General features: G+C 38.2%; 1 protein-coding gene across 8 annotated transcripts in view; it reads right to left on the reverse strand.

Moving 5' to 3' along the window:
• Nucleotides 1-730: 730 nt before the first annotated feature.
• The window catches only part of CBFA2T3 (CBFA2/RUNX1 partner transcriptional co-repressor 3), a 62,835-nt gene continuing 48,000 nt past the window's right edge, over nucleotides 731-15,565 (reverse strand). For 6 of the 8 annotated variants that reach the window (XM_053715850.1, XM_053713454.1, XM_053714904.1 and 3 more), the window contains 8 exons: nucleotides 14,271-14,360; nucleotides 13,848-14,032; nucleotides 12,253-12,512; nucleotides 11,712-11,782; nucleotides 11,406-11,607; nucleotides 11,218-11,286; nucleotides 8,966-9,156; nucleotides 731-4,152 (listed from right to left, as the gene is read on the reverse strand). In XM_053715850.1, the coding sequence (XP_053571825.1) occupies nucleotides 3,910-4,152; nucleotides 8,966-9,156; nucleotides 11,218-11,286; nucleotides 11,406-11,607; nucleotides 11,712-11,782; nucleotides 12,253-12,512; nucleotides 13,848-14,032; nucleotides 14,271-14,360 (1,311 nt within the window). In that variant the 3' untranslated portion in view covers nucleotides 731-3,909. The remainder of the gene's footprint in view (nucleotides 4,153-8,965; nucleotides 9,157-11,217; nucleotides 11,287-11,405; nucleotides 11,608-11,711; nucleotides 11,783-12,252; nucleotides 12,513-13,847; nucleotides 14,033-14,270; nucleotides 14,361-15,565) is intronic. The other 2 variants (XM_053716676.1, XM_053717438.1) reach the window with 2 other exon arrangements.

Here is a 15,565-nt window from a genome sequence, read left to right on the forward strand (position 1 = left end):
TGTGAAATATTCATATGGTGTTTTAACGTTTGTACCTTTGCAAACATGCTTGAATAAAATCCTCTAAAATGGATTGCATACATTGAGGGGTTTGCAGTCACCTCTGTTCCTCGAGCATCAGATTATATCAAGGTGCTGTACACAGGTTGTGTACTTACCATATTTTCATATTGGGTTAGCGCACTTGAGAATATGAAATTGTGTGTGTTGCACAAGTAGGGTGTTTTGCTCCATTGACTTCTATGGGGGCATATGTTATCGCGCGCATGATATTTTAACTTCGGCTTAGCGAAAACAGTTTACTTTCAACTCATAATACGAGTGCAACCCGAAAAGCATAAAAAGCTTATTTCTGGCGTAGGTAACGCTAGAGCGGGAGCTTTAAATAGCACTCCACTTGTAATCTGGCCCTCTATAAGGAATTACATTTTGAGTTTTTAACAGCCCTTTAAGATTTCTAGTTTAGTACAGGTAGTTTATTAAAGTGACTGCCCCTGATTATCCTAGCTAGGGTTCACATGACATTGTATGCAAATCTAACCCAAGCATGCCCAAATATATTAGTATAAATATGATCATAAAAAAACTGATTTATAAATATTTTCCCCCTGTCATGCATCTGGGGCTTTTCTTTCTCCACCAATAGCGCCATGAGGGCTGTCCTTATCCGTCAGTGAGCATTAATACAGCAATACCATTTTTGCAAGTTTAAATTTGAAATTCAAACAACTTTGAGCACAATGTTTTTAATTAAAAAATAAATAACCTTCTGGCATGTATGAAAATGCTTGAGTGTTAGGTTCCTTTAAGTGGGTGGAAATGAGTAAATGTTAGAATAGTTGACATCACCAAAGATTATATATTATATTCCATGGTCTACCTAGAAAGAGAACAGAAATTCATAACAAGTGGACACCCAGAAGATTGCTGGCAACATGCATACTTTTGGCAGCTAACAAGTTAATAAACAGATGACTCCATCAGTGTTTGATGGCCTTGAACCCTGCCCCACAGCACAAATGAGTAACTACTCACACTCAGTACATTTAAAATTGTAATTCACATTTCCCATTAGCAGAGCTTGGAGACTATAAAGTGCAGGGTTTAAAGGGGGAGATTGTTAAAGGTGGCAGCCGACTTAAAACAAAAATAAATAAATAAATATTTTTTTAAAAAAAGCAAACAAACAGCTGTAGGTGACAATGAAATATGTTGTGTAATAGGAACACAGGAGAACTGATTTGGCATGGCAACGGCCATCTTTAAAGCTACAACCCTATTGGGACACAAGAAGAGGCACCCATCTGCAAAGGTCTATGTTCTTTGATCCGAGGGATGCTTATTTTCAGTATTTAAAGCTGCTTTATTATTTTATTTTCAAGTCAGAGGCCCCAGTCCTCTTTTACTGTCGCATTTTGGTTTGAACATGAAGTGCTGTTAGCCATGTGTTTTTGAGTCACTCATTGGGTTGTGAAATTAGTTGGAGGTAGTGTGGCCAAGGAAGGTCCATATTGGGAATAACGGTCCATGGTTGAAACTCCTTATCTCCAAAAATAAATGGGTGAAAAGTGGACAGAAGTACATTATGTTTATAAAGAGCATGATAACGACTTGAGCAGAGGTTGAACAACATTGACAAGGACAGAGTAGCTTTGGTGGGAGACCAAGTCCAGAATGCTTTACATTTAGCCACAGAGGTATGACTTATGTCACAGCCAGGAAATGACCAATCAGATTGTGACAAAAGAGGAGGGCAAACAGTGTTACATATACAAAACAAAAGGACATATCACAAACGCCTTAAAGCTGCTGCTGGCAATCATTAAACATGCCCCAAATAGGTAATATATTAGACTCTTTCATATGACATACAAACAATACATTTCTTGACATGTAGCTAAGATGAGGATGGAGACACAGCAAAAATGTGGTTTGATTTAATAACATCATCCTAATTAAAGACCTTTTTCCAACCATGCAGTAGGTTCTATTCCAGAATGTATCTACAAAATGGAGAATTTTGTAGAAAAAAAAATATTGGCAAACTATACAAATGGAATAGAATGTAACTGTGCAGGTTGTAAAAAGGGTTAAAATAGCAACACGTATATTTGGGTATCTCTATTTCTAATTTCACAGCTTATATCTGATGAATGGCACCCTTTATTTATATATCTATTTTTCTTTTCTCCCCAAGTGCAAACTATCTTGTGATATGTCTGCCACTTGAGATACTTCCCATAATGCTTTGCAGGCAAAAAATTTACTGCCATATTGGTAATTCTCATTCCATTTAGTGATAACTAAGGAAATAAACTAAAGCTTTGTGAAGTTATCTATTCCTGCTATTTTAATATAAACCTTTGAGCTGCAGGCCAAACTAATTCACTCTAACATCACAGGATTAGTTTCCGCACATATTTGGCAAATAATTCTGGTTATTGGTTAACATTTTCCCATTTTATGGTACTGGGCTGCCAACAAACATATACACTCACAATACTTAATCCTGCCTTCATGCCTCGCTTAGCAGTATCTCATTATTTTGAAGCTCGAACAGAGCTTCACTATACAAAATCCCAAAACAAGCAGGTACTTTATTGTATCTGGCCTATGAATCTCTCAGGCTCTCTTTATCTGTGTATATCTTTACATACTATTACATAGTTTAGGGTCCCATGGAAATCATGATGCAGAGCAATTACCTCTGTAACCAATCATCATCTGCTATGCTCTTTATTCCTTCATATTTATCCCATGTGACCCCTATATTTTTAATATATTTGCAGCTGCCGCCACCCACCCCAATCCCCAGTCAGTAGCCTCACATTTTTCATATTGCACTCTCGTCCCCTACATGGGAATTCTTTTGTTTCTTATAAATAGAAAATAAAAAAACTGTACAATCTTCCCATGATGGGCAATAGTCTGAGTCAACAGGGCTCCTTAAATTAATCTCAAATCCCCAAATTATGGGGTGGGCCTTATTGTCCAAAAAATAAAGGCTTTTTCTGCAATCCAAGTATCTCACCCTTGCAGAAGTCAAGGTGTAGGTTATTAGCTCCTACTTAGGGTCTGTCAAACATTGATAATGTGTCTGTAGTTATTTTTTTTTCTCCCATAATTAAGGGAGGCAGCAGATTGTTTGTGAGGGTCCTACAGACCAAAGCAACATGAGGTAGAGGAGGAAGATGCGGATGTATCTGTAAGTGCAGTAACAGAGCAAGCGTCTAAGAAGAGGCCACATCTTCTTGCGGCTCTGTCTAGTGAGGAGCTTACTCCAGTGCTCTCTCTCCTCCGCATTCACAACACAGCCTGCATGCACTCTGGGTCTATTCCCAGAAGGATTCTTTTCTCCTCAAATCAGGTTATATATGACTTTGGCAGGGCTGGCAATGTTTGGATTAAGTTCCTTTTTTTTGGGATTCCTTTAGAGGTGTTGTTGGTGTTAGACATTTCTTGGATGACTAGCAAGGTAGTTTCTTTTGTATACTTCTGTGTGTTTTTTTGGATTATTACTTTTAAAGCCAAAGAGTTCAAAGAAGTTATAAATAAAATATTCATTCCCATCAACCTAATGCTTTTCCAGGTTTATTTCTTCCTAAAGGGGCTCTGGCATTTACTGGAGCTTCCTCCATGTTGTGCTTTGTAAGAGACCCCTAGCTTTCTTCTGTAATGAAAGCCTTGTTATCCTGGTTCCTGGAATATAACCAGACCGCTACTGGCTTCAGATCCCCCCCAACCCATCCACAAACAAACTCAAAAGGTGTAGATAAAGTCTTGACAGGCTGTCGGAATACACCCTAAATGTGAGCCAGACAGGTGCAATAATCAGGGGTTGGGGCAAGGATATTTATCAGTAGCTGGTCAGCGTCATCTTTCAGGATTTTCTGTATCTCACACACTTTGTTAACGTGAGGCGGTGTCCAACAAAAGAGGGGTGGCGGGAGTCCCAGAGCGGGAAGCAGAGCTACTTGCGGTGGGGCTTGAAGTAGGGGTTGCTGGAGGTGCGCTTGATGGATGGTGCAGGGTCTGACCACAAACATGGTGGTGCTTTTCCCAGTCTTTGTGCTGGCAGAAGGAGCCACAGTATCGCGCAGTGTTACAGCCGCTGCACGTTTCACTAGCTTTACGACCGCAATTCCAGCAACTCTGTGGAAAGCAGAGCAAAAATCAGCATTAGTGAATGTTTCCTGGACAAGGAAAGCATTCCATTTTATTATCTACATTTTGTAAATAAAACCTCAACTTTCAGAAACTTATGCTATAGCAGTGTTGTTTATGACACTTCTGTAGTATTTTATCTATGCCGACTCACTACCAAGGTGGAGGCACCAAAACACTTTAAAAGAAATTATTTGCATCTAATATTTTCCATTCTTTCTGGACCTATTATTTGTTACTTGCTTAGCTTATACTAACACTCTTGTATAGCGACATTTTCATTCAGTTATTTACATCCAATGGGTAAATTTGTGTGTCCCCCCCCCCCCAAAAAAAAATTGTCAAATGGGTCAAGCTATGCTTTTTACTCCTATAGCTACGGAAAAGAATGTACTATTTATGAGGGTAGAGAGGAATAGAGATTGTGAAGCTCTTTTGTGTGGAAAATGGAGGAAATGTGTGTTCTGGAGGAATAAATGGTTAGGCAGCTTTCTAGAACATTTTGTCTGTGTAACAAGTTCTAACAGAATATATTAAAGTTGCATGTAATAAGTGATACTTTTTTTAAGAAAACAACCTAAAAATTTGTTTTAGAACACAGCTTTAAAGTGTTATCTTCAGGTGAAAGCACTTGAAACAACCATTTGGAGGTCGATTTATCAAGCTGGCGGAATTCAGCATTGCACACGAGTGCTATTTTGCGCTTGCGTGCAATCCCGCCCCTGCCCGCGCACAGCCAATCATGCCCAGGCAGGAGCTGTCAATCTCCCTGGTCGGACTAGACTGGGGAGATTGAAATTCGCCACCTCTTAGGGTAGGGAAGCAGCGGTCTGATGACCGCTGCTTGTTAAGTACAGCGTGCAGGTTCTCTTGTGAGAACTTGCAGTCGTAGGCAGGCAAAAGCCTGCCGAAGAGGTTGATAAATCAACCCCTTGATGTTTGGATGCATTTGGTAGAAAGATATGACCTTTCACATAACACAAAACAAGCTGGCTTTTGCCCAGGACCAATAATACACTATGGATCAATGATAAAGTAAAATATTTTTAAGGGGACGTGTAACTTAAAGGGACATAAAAGAGCAAAAAGAAAATGTTTTAACATGCTATAGTATTTTATTATTGCATGCATGTAACTATGTATTTAACCCCTGTAAAAGGTTTAAGCACATAAAGTTAATACCAGGACAATAATGCACTACTGGGACCTAGATAAACACATCTGGTGATCCAGAGACGTTTGTGTGCAGCCACCAATCGCCAACTAGCTCCCAGTAGTACATTGTTCCCCCTTAGCCTACCTAGGTTTGCTTTTCAAAAAAGGATGCCAAGATAACAAATTTATACCAGAAGTAAATTGAGTAGTCTCTTAAAATTAAATGTTCTTTCTGAATCATGAAAGTTTAATTAAGAATCTCATAGTAAATTCATTCGTTTTTCTAAGCCAATAATGAAAGTGTATAGTTTTCTCAGCTTACAGACTATATTTTCAAATACAATATTATGTTTTCTATTGATAAGTACCAATCTTATTAGCGAGTTGCACGGACAAAGGGACATTAAAGGGACAGTAAACCATAAAAAAAATGTTATATAATTCTGCACATAGTGCAGAATTATATAACATTATAATAGCGCAAACATTGTAAAACCAAATTTCCCCTTTGAATTTAAAAAATAACTGCTGTTTTACAGACCCGCTCTCTGTGATCTTCTGAGCGGGTCTGTTTTTTTCTAACAGCGCATCGGGCCAGCTGTATAGTCACAGCCCAGCCCGACCGCGCCATAGCACTAAGTGCAGCTCGCTCCTGCTGTCTGACAGAGCAGGAGCGAGCTGCACTTAGTGCTATGGCGAGGTCGGGCCGGGCTGTGACTATACAGCTGGCCCAATGCGCTGTTAGAAAAAAATAGACCCGCTCAGAAGATCACAGAGACCGGGTCTGTAAAACAGCAGTTATTTTTTAAATTCAAAGGGGAAATTTGGTTTTACAATGTTTGCGCTATTATAATGTTATATAATTCTGCACTATGTGCAGAATTATATAACATTTTTTTTATGGTGTACTGTCCCTTTAAACTCAAATTTTATATTACCAATAAATGTTTAAAGGAATATAAAAATTATTTTGCGATTCAGACAGAGCATACTCTTTTAAAAATGTTTCCAATTTACTTCTATTATCAAATTTGCTTCATTCCCTTGATATTCTTTGTTGAAGAGATACATAGGTAGAAAAATTGATAACAGAAGTAAAATAGAAAGTTGTTTAAAATTCTACGCTCTATCTGAATCATGAAAGAAAAATGTTGGGTTTCATGTCCCTTTAATAATGTATAAGAATTAATAAAAACTTTATGTATTTCCATTATTTATTTTTCCCAGTTTTGCTGTAATTATGGGCTAGATTACAAGTGGCATACTATTTAGTGCTCCCGCTTTAGAGTAAATATGGCTAAAAGTAATCTTTTTGCAAGGGTTAGCGTGCATAAGTTGAAAGTAAAAGTATTGCGTGCAAGCAAAACCTGTTGTGTGCTAACTAAAGGACCTATATATCTATTCCTATAGATACATAGGTATAGAGATATATAATGTACGTTAACATTATCATATATATATGTATATATATATATATATATATATATATATATATATATATATAGTATCTCACAAAAGTGAGTACACCTCTTACATTTTTGTAAATATTTTATTATATCTTTTCATGTGACAACACTGAAGAAATTACACTTTGCTACAATGTAAAGTAGTGAGTGTACATCCTGTATAACAGTGTAAATTTGCTGTCCCCTCAAAATAACTCAACACACAGCCATTAATGTCTAAACCATTGGCAACAAAAGTGAGTACACCCCTAAGTGGAAATGTTCAAATTTGGCCCAATTAGCCATTTTCCCTCCCCGGTGTCATGTGACTCGTTAGTGTTACAAGTTCTCAGGTGTGAATGGGGAGCAGGTGTGTTAAATTTGGTGTTATTGCTCTCCCACTCTCTCATACTGGTAGTTCAACATGGCACCTCATGGCAAAGAACTCTCTGAGGATCTGACAAAAAGAATTGTTGCTCTACATAAAGATGGCCTAGGCTATAAGAAGATTGCCGAGACCCTGAAACTGAGCTGCAGCACGGTGGGCAAGACCATACAGCGGTTTCACAGGACAGGTTCCACTCAGAACAGGCCTCGCCATGGTCAACCAAAGAAGTTGAGTGCACATGCTCAGCATCATACCCAGAGGTTGTCTTTGGGAACTAGACGTATGAGTGCTGCCAGCATTGCTGCAGAGGTTGAAGGGGTGGGGGGTCAGCCTGTCAGTGCTTAGACGATACGCCGCACACTACATCAAATAGGTCTGCATGGCTGTCGTCCCAGAAGGAAGCCTCTTCTAAAGATGATGCACAAGAAAGCCTGCAGTTTGCTGAAGACAAGCAGTCTAAGGACATAGATTACTGGAACCATGTTCTGTGGTCCGATGAGACCAAGATAAACCTATTTGGTTCAGATGGTGTCAAGCGTGTGTGGCAGCAACCAGGTGAGGAGTATAAAGACAAGTGTGTCTTGCCTACAGTCAAGCATGGTGGTGGGAGTGTCATGGTCTGGGCCTGCATGAGTGCTGCCGGCACTGGGGAGCTACAGTTCATTGAGGGAACCATGAATACCAACATGTACTGTGACATACTGAAGCAGAGCATGATCCCCTCCCTTCGGAGACTGGGCCAAAGGGAAGTATTCCAATTTAACGACCCCAAAAACACCTCCAAGATGACCACTTCCTTGCTAAAGAAGCTGAGGGTAAAGGTGATGGACTGGCCAAGCATATCTCCAGACCTAAACTCTATTGAGCATCTGTGGGGCATCCTCAAAGCGCAAGGTCTCTAACATCCACCAGCTCCGTGAGGAAGAGGACTCAAGTGGCAACCTGTGAAGCTCTGTTGAACTCCATGCCCAAGAGGGTTAAGGCAGTGCTGGAAAATAATGGTGGCCACACAAAATATTGACACTTTGAGCCCAATTTGTACATTTCCACTTAGGGGTGTACTCACTTTTGTTGCCAATGGTTTAGACATTAATGGCTGTGTGTTGAATTATTTTGAGGGGACAGCAATATTACACTGTTATACAGGCTGTACACTCACTACTTTACATTGTAGCAAAGTGTAATTTCTTCAGTGTTGTCACATGAAAAGATATAATAAAATATTTACAAAAATGTGAGGATTGTACTCACTTTTGTGAGATACTGTGTATATATATATATATATATATATATATATATATATATATATATATATATATAAAAAAAATTATCATAAAAAGTGAAGAAATGAAATGTTAAATATTTACAGTCAATACACAATAAAACACATTATTAAATATTATTTTTCAATTCTTATTTAGACCACATTTTATTTATATTTATATATTATAGTCCTTTGCAGTCAAATACATGGCCATATACCATATAATTTTTAACCCTTATAATCGTGCATTAAATTTGATTGTACTCAAGCGAACACGTTTACTTTTAACTCAGTGCAAGTTAGCGTGGGTGCAATATTCCTATATCGCTAGCGCGCCACTTGTAACCTAGCCTTATGTGTTTTTCTTTCGCTGCTCATAGAGAAGCTGGAGAGGATTCTGCAATTTAAAGAGAACTGACCCTACAACATTCTGCACAGTGATTTGTCTTTAATTGCTGATATATACTATGCATGTATAAACTTGATTTTAATGTTCTGATCTCAATCTGAGATGCGGCTGCCTTCTACTCCAAGCCGCAAGACCGTTACCTCACTTGAATCCTCCTGCTGGCTGATGACTGACACAGCATCATCAGACGCTTGACGCTTTGCTTCTGCCAATGCTCGCTCCATCTTGGCACGTTCCAAGGTAATGAGGTCGTGCGCTTTGCGCTCTGCTTCTGATACAGCTTTTTGCAGCTCTGACATGGCCTGACGTTTCACCTCGTTCACCGCCTCCTCTGTGGACAAAGAGACAGCTCAGAAGAGATGCCAGGACTACTACTATTTTTTTATAAGGTATCACAACACAGATCCATATGCAAATTATTAATATCTGTTATTTGTAGAGTATCAACAGTTTCTGCAGCAAATAGATTTAAGCACCAGTTAATTCCCTAAGGCTCCCCTCAGATGAGGTTACGTAAAAATGTCACAGGATTCTGGAAAAGCAAAATTTACTTTAAGAGCTGTGTCTCTTGCTAAGAGGTGTTCCCTACATTTCTGTATATGAAGGAGAAACATACACATTACAATATAGCGCTCAATAAAAAAAAAAAATTGTGATGAAATTGTAAACTAAAAATAATAAAGTTTTTGCTTTAAAAATCATAATGATAATACATATTAAAGGTATGCAGCCAAATTGTAATTTAAATTATGCAGGAGGAAACCTTATTATGTACACAGTAAAAATAATATTTAATGCACAATGAGGTTTCAAAACGCAAGTTAAAATCATACTAGAAATGTACAAAATTCAAACCGTACCTATTTTTTTTAATTTAAAATGAGTTTCACAGCCCTAATGAGTAGACTAAACAGTCATTCCTTGGTTGTGTCTAAAAAAGATTCCCAGAGGTCTCATGATATTTCTAATCATTTTACCCCTTCAGTTCTCACTGCTTTATCTCTCCAAATGTATGCTAGCACATTTTTTCTCAGAATAAGCAATGCAATAGAATGGGCTTTGTCGTAGGTGATTATTACTTTATTTCCAATAAATTGTAGTTGCTTTGCAGAATTACAAGTCAAACAAGGTAACTAAAAATTATCCTGGCAACCTAATTTTTATATTACGTGCACTGTCCCACCATTAATAGCTATGGACACCGCCAGAAATGGTATACTGGCATGCGGCGAATCATAATTATATTTGCAAAAACAGTCTACAATGGACCAATAAAGAAGTGAAATAAAAGAAAGTAAGGTATATGCAAAAGACTGTCATAAATATGAAAGGGACATAACACAAATTTAAATGTGCATGAATACAACTTAAATTTGTATGGAAGCTTTTTTACAATATACTTGTATTAGCAAAATTGCTTTTAGGAATAGTTATTTATTTTTCAGTGGCATATGTACATATGCTGCACCAGCATTCAAGCACCAAGCTTGCTCAGAAGGCTGGTGGTGGTTGCTCTCTCTGGACAGGTTTGTTGTTTAAATATGGGCGCACTGGGCACATGCAACATATGTACATATGCCTCTGAAACACTAATAACTTTTAAAAGAAGTATTTTTGCTAACAGGTAAGTTGTGGAAATGCTTCTATTGAAAACTGAAAAGCACCCAGGTACATTTCAATTTTACTATTATGTTCTGTTAAGCTATCCAGTATCCTACTGAAGTATTGTGGCTGAGTCAGCTCTGGAATGGCAATGCACTACTGGTTTATGCACTGAGAACAGACTGGAGAGTCAATCACAAGCAGCTCATGTTCTTAGACATCAATCAACAGCCATGCTTAGCTCATACATTGCCGCTACAGAGCTGACTTAAAGGGACACAAAACCAACATGTTTTTCTTTTATTATTCAGATAGAACATGAACAACTTGTTGATTTACTTCTGCTATTAAATTTGCTTTATTCTCTTGGTATCCTTTGTTGAAAGGGCAGAAATGTTTCTCATTGAAGCTTTATGTCATTTTAAGAGTAACATTTTAAGTCATTTTAAGTGACATTGTAGTGCACAAATTACATGATCTCTTTTGTTAGAGCATCTAATTTTACCACTACCAAGTTTGTTTTAACCCACGAAAAAAGGATATCTGCAGCTTCCGAATGGTACTTTAACTTTATGGTTAACCACAGGGTTATAATACTGGGTTCATAGTGCAAAAATTAGAGCCTATAATGTTTGCACTACAATGTGTTTTTAAACGCTGCATGTCACTAGCTAAACTAGACCTGCCCATCTCCAAATAATTGTTTCTGTGTCGGGAACATTTAAAATGATTTCCTGTTGTATACACTGATATCTAACTACATTTTGTGTCTCCAGAAATTATCACTCACCTGCCTTCCTCCAGATCTCCTCTGGCATGTACCCTGACTGAGGCCTGTGTAAGAAATCTCGTGGGGTATCTGGATTGAGACATAACATACAGTAGACCAGTAAGTAATCACTACACACTATAGAAAATTAATATTGTTGTAAATGCACTACTTTTTCTGTCCAGCCTTGCATACACTACATTGGTTACCTGCTGGAGAGTCCGTACTAGTGGAGCTGTTATGCTGTCGGGATGGTTGAGTTGAAGAGCTGACCGTTTTCTTCATGTCCTCTGCATCACTGTAGCGCCTGATCCAATGGTTGAGCTCTTCACGGTCAGCTTCTTGGCATCGACGAAGCACGGTCAAAGAACGCCGTGTTTTCTCTACCATGTCCATAATGCAGTTCAAGAGCTGACAAAAAAGAAAGCAGGAATGATTCGCTAAAGCCAAAGTTCCTTCGATCCACCAAACCTTCTATCGTTTTCTCTTTCTGTATGATGATTGTGCCTACTCACATTGTTGAGATGCTTCCACTCCTCTGCCCACTCACGCTCAGTAAGTCTGTGATCAATAACCTCGTGCACAGCTGGGGAAGAGATATGGCATGATTCGGGACATGTAACATTTAAGTGTGTTTATATGTATAGTGTAATACAGATCTACAGAGATTATAATCTCACAAAATAATGCATTTTACATAATAAAACTTCTATAATACTTACAATCCATTTAACTGTATAGTTGTATGATCACACTGACCTGTGGTCATCATCATAAATTATGATGCTTCATATAATTAGTGATACCATCATCTAACTACCATTGTGGCCCCCAATTATCACAACTCCAGTGGGATTACCAGAAGCCATTATTTTTAAAAAAAAAAAAACTACTTGTACTGTAATAGTGAAATAATTTTCACTAATATATTGCTGAATAATATGGGAGTACATTATATAATCTAAAATGTGTATTTTGAATAATCTGACATTCTTAGTACCCTCAACAGCTTCTTTCGCATGATCCTTCATCTTTCAGGCACATACTGTTTCTCACCTGCCTGACGGTGGCGCTCTCGTAGCTCCCTTGGGTCTGTGTGCCGGTAATGATGCGCCATCACCATGTCCTCCAAACGATAATGTTGAGTAGGGGGTGGTGTTGGGTGCGGGAGCCCATTAGTGGGAGGATGTGGGAGCCCATTGGTGGGCGGGTGAAGGAGTCCATTTGTGGGGCTAAATCTTTGTGCAGGACTTGAAGTGCAGGGTCGCTTGCTGAGATGTTCCGGGTGCAGACCTTCCTGCGAGCTCTCTTTGGTCCTGATCCACAAAAAAGATCCACATTAATGAGACAGAAAGGAACGGCACATTAGTCTAAGACGAGCAGTTTTAGGGTGAACTATATAGTTGTTTCCCTTTAATCGACAACTAATGTACAAGCATTTCCTTAACAAACAAAGACCTTTCAAGAAGTTTTATATTTATTTTGTGTATTATGTTAACGCTATATATTTTTTTAATATAAATACATTTTATATACTTTTTTATTTTTTTCTGCTTCAGGCATGAATGATACTACATTCAGACAATAATGTGTTTAAGGATACTCTTGTCATGAAGCATTTGGTAATTAGAGCTCCTGCACATTCCATTCTGATGTGGGACACTATATGAAGTCATGTGAAATAACCCCAGTGCAGGTACATTTTAGACAACCTAGACTCATCATGTGGAAAGCCTTCAGAGAAGGTTTTATGTTGTTGGTGATTATGGACAACCTAGACTCATCATGTGGAAAGCCTTCAGAGAAGGTTTTATGTTGTTGGTGATTATGGTTGCAGTTAATCTAAATGAAATGCATTACACTTAGTGTTCTTTACAGACCAGGAACGATGAACCAAAGCACCATTGTTTCCAAAATCCCCAAGCCCAGGACCCTTAAATGAACTGCTCAGTTGAGCTTTTAGGGTAAACACAGAAATCTCTATCCATTTCAATTATCACGATTATTAACAACACATAAATCTATCCAAATACACTAGGAACAGTCAAAATGATTGAATGAGAACCTGAGTGACTGAGATATACTTTATGCCTAACTTTCAGATGACATTTTAGGGCTGCCGTTCTTATACATATTTACATAATCGCTTGCCATTTAAACTATTCCATATCAGAGTATTAAACAGTGTAAGAGTTCTCACAGGAAGGATTTACCATTCTCGGCTTAAAGGGACACTAAACCCAATTTTTTTCTTTCATGATTCAGATATAGCATGACATTTTAATCAACTTTCTAATTTACTCCTATTATCAATTTTTCTTCGTTCTCTTGCTATCTCTATTTTAAAAGCAGGAATCAAATCTTAGCAGCCAGCCCATTTTAGGTTCAGCACCATGGATAGCGCTTGCTTATTGGAGGCTGACATTTACCCACCAATAAGCAAGCATAACCCAGGTTCTCAACCAAAAATGGGCCAGCTCCTATGCATCACATTCCTGCTTTTTAAATAAAGATAGCAATAGAATGAAGAAAATTTGATAATAGGAGTAAATTAGAAAGTTGCTTAAAATTGCATGATCTATCTGAATTATAAAAGAAAAAAAAATGGGTTTAGTGTACCTTTAAGAACATGGAAAAAGACAGTCTATTACCTGTCGGGGGTCCTACGCTTGCCATTTTCATTCACCTCTAAGACGAGGTCAGATGAGTCACTAGAAGAGCTGGAGGCGCTGACATCAAGTAGGAGCTGTTCATGTTGAGCCAGGTACTGAGCAGGACTCTGTTTAGCTAAACGGGCACAGTGCAAGAGTTCCCGCTGCAGCAACGGTAGGTTGGCCTAAAGGAAACGGATATGGTATGTGTGAAGCACAGGTAGACTGGACAAGTATTAAGAAATGTTGCCACAATATGATACAAAAAAGGAATTTAGAAGCCTTGCGATAATGAGAAGCCTCGAGATACCATGAAACTTTAAAAGGGTGCAAAGTCAAAATACAGTGGGCACCAGGGTCAAGCGATGTAAAGAGGAACGTGTACATGGTGGTCATATCAGTGGTAAGTACAAGTGCTCATACCTTTAAGAATGGGATAACAAAAGGACGGAGAGGAAAGTTAGTTGCTTCTTGTAGCTTGGAGTGGAACTCCTCAATAGTAAGTGTTGAATTCTGTGAGAGAAGCAAAAATATATTCAATATATTATCTGTATCATTCCCATCAAAACATATCAATAAACCTCACACCATACAAATAATTATTAAATAGTAGACTTGAAATTGTCTCATAGCTGCATAACATTGTCTGATTGCTTTTCCTTTTCCCCAACCCATATCAGTAAAATGAATGTTTAAATCTGAAATAAAACCTGAAATGCCTTCCCTTATTCAGAATTCTTTCTGAAATCAGCATCAATTAGAACTTTAGTGTAGTTTTATTTATCAGATCCGGGGACCAGACAAAGTAAGATGATTATACGACCTGACCAGACTACAGAGTGTGAATTAAATTGAAATAAAAGTATTTCTTTAAATATTTATTCATAGTATCTATCAGCAGTTGAGTACCACATTGTCACAAAAAAATGAAGACAAAATACATATGTAAAATGCGTTTAAAACTATCCTTTTGTTAGCACAATTTGTATTGTTTTGCGATCCAGGATAAGGCATTGTTTATCCTATCCCTTTTTACTGTACCCATTATTGGTGGCAGATATAAATAAATTTAATTGTCAAACAATCTCTGGGTAGAATGTTTTAGAGGCAGAGTTCAGAATCCCAAAGGATCCAATAAAATGCAGCAAAAAACAGGTACAAATTACAATGATGGTAGATAACGATTTTTCTTTTTTTTACTATGCATAATGGAACATTTTATGGAAATAACATTTCAAGTTTGTCCCTTTAAAGGGATAGAAAGTACAAAAGTGAAATGTGCATGGGTGCATTTAAATTTGAAATATAATGATTTTTTCAATATACTTCCATTAGCAAAAATGTTTCTAGTAAAAGTTATTACTGTTGTTCTGCAGAATACGCACATTTCCTGTAAGGGCCGTGCACCAGTATTTAAACATCACACTTTCTCAGAGGGTCAAATGTAGCTTGTATGACACAAATTAGGTCTTCAGAAGCAATTCACACCACAGCCACCTTTCTGAACAGGCATAGGCCTATATTTAACAAGGTCTGGCGGACCTGATCCGACAATGCGGATCAGGTCCGCCAGACCTCGCTGAATACGGAGAGCAATACGCTCTCAGTATTCAGCATTGCACCAGCAGCTCACAAGAGCTGCTGGTGCAACGCCGCCCCCTGCTGACTCACGGCCAATCGGCCGCCAGCAGGGAGCTGTCAATCAACCTGATCGTACT

The sequence above is a fragment of the Bombina bombina genome, chromosome 1 (genome assembly GCF_027579735.1).
Source record: "Bombina bombina isolate aBomBom1 chromosome 1, aBomBom1.pri, whole genome shotgun sequence".
Lineage (NCBI taxonomy): Eukaryota > Metazoa > Chordata > Amphibia > Anura > Bombinatoridae > Bombina > Bombina bombina.